The sequence below is a fragment of the Nicotiana tabacum genome, chromosome 1, assembly GCF_000715075.1.
Source record: "Nicotiana tabacum cultivar K326 chromosome 1, ASM71507v2, whole genome shotgun sequence".
Taxonomy (NCBI): Eukaryota; Viridiplantae; Streptophyta; class Magnoliopsida; order Solanales; family Solanaceae; genus Nicotiana; species Nicotiana tabacum.
Genome location: NC_134080.1, coordinates 22,660,134 through 22,666,920, shown reverse-complemented (window position 1 = coordinate 22,666,920; position 6,787 = coordinate 22,660,134). Strand labels below are relative to the sequence as shown.

Below are 6,787 nucleotides of genomic sequence, written 5' to 3'. Positions count from 1 at the left end.
ACCCGCAGACTTCTATGTTACTTTTCTTTCTTTCCTCTTAAATCTTAGGGCTCGTTTGGTAACAACAACAATGACCCAGTGAAATTTTATTAGTGGAGTTTGGGAAGGGTAGTGTGTACGCAGACTTTATCCCTATCTCGAAGGGGTAGATAGGTTGTTTCCGAAAGACCCTCGGCTCAAGAAGACAAAAAGAAGGCGAAAAGAGACAATCCATCGGTAGCATCAATAGAAACCATATAACAAAAAACAGCATCACTACAACCAGAAACTAAGTGAAAAGCAAAACAATAACCAGTAGATAAAGCACATCACTAAGAGGAACGAAAGAGTAGTATGAACTCAACATTAACTACTAACAGTCAAAGACCAAGTCCTAACAGACTAGCCTTACTTTGCGGCGCCGTAGAGATATTCTCAACTACCTCCTAACCTACAACCTTAATGCTCGATCTCCACAACTTCCTGTCTAGAGTCATGTCCTCGGTAAGCTGAAGCCTCACCATCATTTGGTACTAGCTAGGGATAGAAAATAATTAATTTCGGAACTAAATTTGAGATGAATTTATTCCAAGTTTGGTTAGGATAAAATTGCGGTATAACTAATCACATGATTATAATATTATTTTTATCCATACGAAAAAATGAAATAATTAATCTTGGATAATTTATTTTCCAACCAAACGACATCTTACAGTACCAAGTGAGTCCTTAAATACTCTTTCCGTCCATATTATCTATTTTTTAAATTTTATGTACGCTTCTTAAAATATATATAAAATTATCTTAATTATAAAAGTCTTTATTTAAACTATTTTTTATTTGTTTTCAAATATCTCGCTTATTTAATATTCCACTAATTAGAACAACAAGGATAAATTTGACTTCATATTGTTTTAAGACATCACGTATTTGAAATAAACAATTCACTTTGCCATAATATTTGGGATCACAGTAATATTACTTGATATGTGTTTTTGCTCTATATTATACTTTTGCATCTATTTTTGTTTTTGGATATTTTATTTTCAAGAAAAAAACTTGTTAAGTTGTAAGTTCATTATTCAGGAAGGGATTACAGAAATCTATTTTCATTTAATTTCATTTTTGTTTTTTTTTTCTACACAAAGCAAGGGAAAAACTGGAAGAAGAGAGACACGTAAGCATTTTGCCCCCAGCAGCAAAAGAGATTATCAGTGGCCTCTGATTTTAGTTACAACAAACCCCATCCATATATTTATTTCTATAGAATCAAACAAAGTTCTGGAAAATGGTGTTGTGATTGTGGATTTGTAAGATAAAATGTTCATTGTAAAAAGCTAACTGGGCGTTTGGACATAAAAATTATAAAATTCCAGAAAAAAGTGAAAAAAATTAATTGAAAATGATATTTAAAAATTAGAGGTGTGTTTGGATATCAATATAGTTTGGAGCTGTTTTTGAATTTCTGTGAGTGAATTGAAGTGTAAATTTTTAAAAATAACTTTTTAGAGTTTCTCAAATTCCGAAAAATTCCGAAATTTAATTTCAAGTGAAATTTGAATTTTTAAAGCGAAACAGTAATTTCACAAAAAAGAAAAAGTAAAACTTTTCTGAAAAAAGTAAAAAAAAAATTATGTCCAAACTCACCGGAATCTTGTAATGACTGGTTTGCCTAAAATTTGAGTTACTTATTATAATGTATTATATTATGGTTCATATTGTAATCTTTTGATCATTCAATTTTTCCTTGGGTTCATTTGTCTTCACTGTGAACTATGGGTGTTTAACGGGTGGGCTGGGTAGGGGAATGTAGTACCCGTACGGGTTATGATCCGGGCTGGTTACAGGTAGGGGCATATCGGGTTTAATGGGTTCGGATTAATTCGGGTAAAAATTGAACCGTAAGGATTACGGGTTCATGGGGCCGGGACGGCCTGGATTATTGTTATTTTTTTTTGTATTTTGTATTTTTGTATAACTATTTTAAGTTTTATTAATATAAAGTAAAAATATAAAGAATACAATGAAGTTGGGAAAAAAATTGCACTTATAAATTGCAAGTGCTATATTTATTTCAAAATTACAAAATTGAAGTTTGCATTTAACAAGTTAATTAACAAAAAAAATAGTAAAACTAAATTTTCATGCATAATAAATTAATAATACTTCAAATTAATCTAACAAACTAAAACATTAAGCATAAATACGTCTAATAATTTTAAAATAACACAAATTGTCTCAAATCAACTTAAATACGAATTTCCGGAGGACGCTCAAGACAATACTTTATATGCTTCCTTAAATTGCCTGCGCGAGACTTTGAACAAAGATTTAAGACTTGACCACAGTTCTTGCACTTTACTTTCTGAACTTCTTCTTTTTTTTCTACCACCTCAAAGTGTTCCCAAACATATGAGCGCACTCTAGAAGTACGAGACATGATTTAACTTGAATTGAGATTTGAGAATTGAGATTGAGAATTGAGAGATGAGTGAAAAAATGAGGAAGAAGGGGCTGGGGTGGGGGGTATTTATAGTTTTTCAAAGGGGGGGTTAATTTTTTTTTTTCAAAAACCAAAAATGGGCTAAAAATGCATTTAAGCCGTTGGGCAACGACCATAATGTGAAATGGACCGTTGCCAACCGTTAGAATCTAAGTCCACATTTTAAAAAAAATTTGTTACCTTTAAACCGGTCAGGGCCGGTCCGGGCCGATTAACCGAATGAACAGTGTTGTTCGTTGACCGGGTTTGACTGATCCGGTTAATCGGTGGTCAAAATATGAACGGACCAAACCCCCTACACCCTTAACCCAGCTCAATCCAGCCCCCTTCTACTGGTCCGGACCGGTTCCGATTTTAACCGGTCTGGGCCGGTCCGGTCAGCCCCGTTAGACACCCGTACTATGAACTATATATGTGTGATACATCTGTACACATACGCAATCAAACAAATATGAATTTGGAAAAAAAAAGTTTATTGAATTGATTTGACAAAAGATAGAGCTGAAAAAAGGGTGAAAAATAGGTAATGATGTGTCTTTTTCTGGAAGTGGAAAAAGCCAATTGTGAGAAGACCCATGCAAATTATGCAAAGAAATCTTTGGAAAAAATGTTAAATAAAGCCATTTAATCATTTGAGTTACTAACAAACTAATAATACATGAGTAATTAATAATAGTGGTACGACAATGTATAACCAAATTACCAAACAAAAATAGAAGACTAACAAGGAGTATTAAACAATACACACAATCTAGAAAAACATAAAGTGAAAAAATAATAAATGGAAGAAAAACAAAGAAAAAGAGGAAAGGTTTCTTCTGAGAAGGCAGCATGTGCATGTTAGTTGTTCCTCTTTATCCACTTATGATCATACTTTGTTAATTTTTATTAATTTACTCCATTTTGTCGTCCCGTGAAATATTCAAATCACAAAATTGTTACAATTCCTTTTCATTTACCTTTACTAAATAAAAAGTATCTAAAACTAAATAAGCAAATTCTTTTTTTTCTCCTGCTCGATATCTTTTGCATGTCCGAAAAATTCAAATTCACACTAAAAAGTTCCAGAATAAAAGCGTCCTCAATTAAATGTGATTTCTTTCTTATGGCTCGAGAGGAGACCTTGGAAGGATATTTGCTATCCACCACAACCTTTGGAGTTAATAAATATTCTTTCAATTCTAGCTCATGTGGGACCTTTTTGCTTTTTGAAGGTCAAATTGACTAATTTTTTAAGCTAAGTTGAATTATATTAACTTAATATATTAAAGTTAAAATTTTGATATTCAAAAACTACAAGAAAAGTAGAACTGGGGAGGATAGAGTGTAGGCAAATCTTATCCCTATCCCATTTCGAAAGAGTTGAGAGGTTATTTCCGAAAAACCGTCGACTCAAGAAGACGAAACGAGATAATAGATCCATAATAACAGTACAAGCCAGAGAAAATAACATTAGCAAAAAAACAATATCAGCAACTCTTTTTATGTCAATATGATAAAAAATTTATTTCAAAGTATTGGTTAAAAGTTTACATAATTTGAATCTCAAAAAGCCAAAAGGTTCGTATAAACGGTAAATAATAGAGTAAATATAAATCCCAAAAAAGAAATGAAAATTCTATAAGAGTAATTTTGGAGTCAGAGTTTGTGCCTCACTATTTGGTTGAGGAATGCTTGTTACCTACTCCTCTTAAATCCTTAAAGTTCCCACTCCCACTCTACTTCTCTTCCTATCCCTCAACTTTCTCCCTTTCCCTCTCTCATTGGTGATTACATAGTAAAGTGCTAATCTTTGATCTCTTCTTCTTGTAAGTATGGAGAAGCATAAATGCAAGTTATGTTCAAGGAAATTCTTGAATGGCAAAGCTTTAGGTGGTCACATGAGGTCTCATTTAATGGCTTTGCCACTTCCACCTAAGACTCCGCCGTTAAAACAAGATTCCGGCGGCGGCCGTAGCCACTCAACTCTGTCACTCTGTTCATCAGAAAATGAACAAGAAGAAGAAGAGGAGGAGGTGTTAGAACAGAAAGGTGATGATTCATTGGGTAATTATGGGTTGAGAGAAAATCCAAAGAGAAGCTTTAGAATGATAGATCCTGAGTTTTTGGATGGTGGGTATGTGGTACAAGATAGAGAAAGTGAGACTGAGTCAACAAAAAAACCAACTTGTAGAAGATCCAATAGAAGTCGAAAAATGGTTTTAACAATACCAGCAGATGAGAAAAATGAAGAAAAAATGAAGGAGAAATCAGTTGATTTTGAGCCATTGAGTTTGTTTTCAGATAGTTCAAGTGAAGAAGACATTGCTATGTGTTTAATGATGCTTTCAAAAGATGTTTGGAAAAGTTCACAACCCTCAAAATTAAGGTCAAAACATGGGAAGAAATACCAATGTGGGATTTGTCACAGAATGTTCAAAACTTCTCAAGCTTTAGGTAGTCATAAAACCATTCACAAGATCAAGAACAGCAATTCTTCAACTTGTATTGAAGAGTCAGAGCAAAAACCAACCAAGAAATTAGTTAGTGTGAAGAATATTATGGATCAAAAATTGCATGAATGTCCATTTTGTGGGAAATTATTTCAATCAGGTCAAGCATTAGGTGGACACAAAAGATCACATCTTATTATGAGTTCATCAACTACAGGTTCTTCCTCATTAAAACTTGGTGATAGTTTTTTAGTTGAGTACTCAAATTCAGCTAAATTACTAAATGGATTTATAGATCTTAACATGCCAGCACCAATGGAAGATGAAGATTTTAGCCAACCAGATTTTTCTGCAATTTCAGATGCTGATTTTCAACATCAAGAAAATGGGAGAGGTTAAAGTAATCGTCACTCTCATTTACTATCTTGTTTTGCCTTTTTTTAATCTTTAAAAATGTCTTTTAGTAAATTTTCTTAAATGGGGTTTGCTTATTTATAGAAAAGTTATGATCTTTAATCCCATTTTAGCTCCTCTGTTTTTATGGTAGTTGTAACACACATTGCTTTGAAACTTTCACAAGCAATCTGAAAAATTAGTTGCAGATACAAACAACTGATACAGTATTGACCTGGGGGGCCCAGCTAGTAGCTAATTGGGGGGTTTGGGGGGGGGGGGAGGGGGGCATCAGAAGTCTGTTTCTTTTTTGTTTTGTGCACTTTGTTTTTCTTGTAGGAATATGGAAATACTCTCCCCATTGAATATCTCCTTATTATGTTTGCATATGATATGAGTATTGCTTGTGGTACAATTTTGTTCAGTTTTGGTCTCAGTGAAACTACCAAAGCAAAGTTTTCAACCTTCTGTTAAGCTGCTCCCACTGACTCCAGCTGGTGCCTTGTTTCTCCTTATGCTTCTTCATATTTCTTTTCATATTATTTTGGGAAAATGACACTATATAATCGCTCTTATCTTCCAACCAAAAAATTATATATATATATATATATATATATATATATATATAATTGTATGTTATATACAAAAAATATACAAATTTTATATATTTTTGTGGTTATCAGACATAAATAGGGAAAAATGACACTATATAGTCACTCTAAAAATAATAGCCCACTTTTTGTATATATATTTTATATGTTATATACAAAAATTATACAAATTTATATACTTTTTTAGCTAACAAATATAAATAATTTTTTACGCAGTCCAAAAGTGATAATACTTCTAAATAGTTTCTGCTGCCTCGGGTAAAAGTGATCTTTGCCCTTTTATTACATTGTGTATAAAAAAAGAAACCTTAAAGAATTCCATTGTTTTTGTTCTCTCTCATCATTGCCTTTATGGATTTGTCTGCTTGAGGTCTGCACAAATAGTTCTTCTCCCATCTGTGACAGATATGGCTACCAGAATCTACATCCAAAATTACCAAAATGACCCCTTTCACTTTTCTTTAGGTTTTTCACCTTCATTGACGTGATTAGCTGAAACATCAATGTTAACCGTAATAACTTATAGAGTTTAAAGTTGCCTGCTATCATAGGTAAAAATAACATGATGGTATAAAAACTACTTAAAGTGACCATATATGTAACTTATATACAATAATATACTGGTGCTTTTGGGGGCGAAGCTACATAAAATTCAAAAATAACCAGATTTACAAGTGGTCAATTAAAAATAGCCACATTTTCAAAAGTAATTGAAATTTAGTCACTTTTTAATGTAAAGATAAATCTGCGAAAATACTGTTCAAAATCCGAAAACTGCTCTAGCATAATATACTGAATTACAACATAAGTATACTGGAACTCCAATATATTATAATGGAGTTCCAGCATAAGTATACTGGAACTCCAAC

At 32.6% G+C, this 6,787-nt stretch overlaps 1 protein-coding gene across 2 annotated transcripts; it reads left to right on the top strand.

The window, feature by feature from the left end:
• The first annotated feature begins 4,132 nt into the window (after window positions 1-4,132).
• Window positions 4,133-5,506, top strand: LOC107796002 (zinc finger protein ZAT1-like). 2 transcript variants are annotated; one of them, XM_016618708.2, is made up of 2 exons: window positions 4,133-5,131; window positions 5,210-5,506. In XM_016618708.2, exons 1-2 carry the CDS (start codon window positions 4,297-4,299, stop codon window positions 5,311-5,313), a joined length of 939 nt encoding a protein of 312 aa, XP_016474194.1. In that variant the 5' UTR covers window positions 4,133-4,296; the 3' UTR covers window positions 5,314-5,506. The 2 variants fall into 2 exon arrangements, with proteins under 2 accessions (XP_016474194.1, XP_075102407.1); XM_075246306.1 differs by having other exon boundaries at window positions 4,133-5,506.
• Window positions 5,507-6,787: the final 1,281 nt, after the last annotated feature.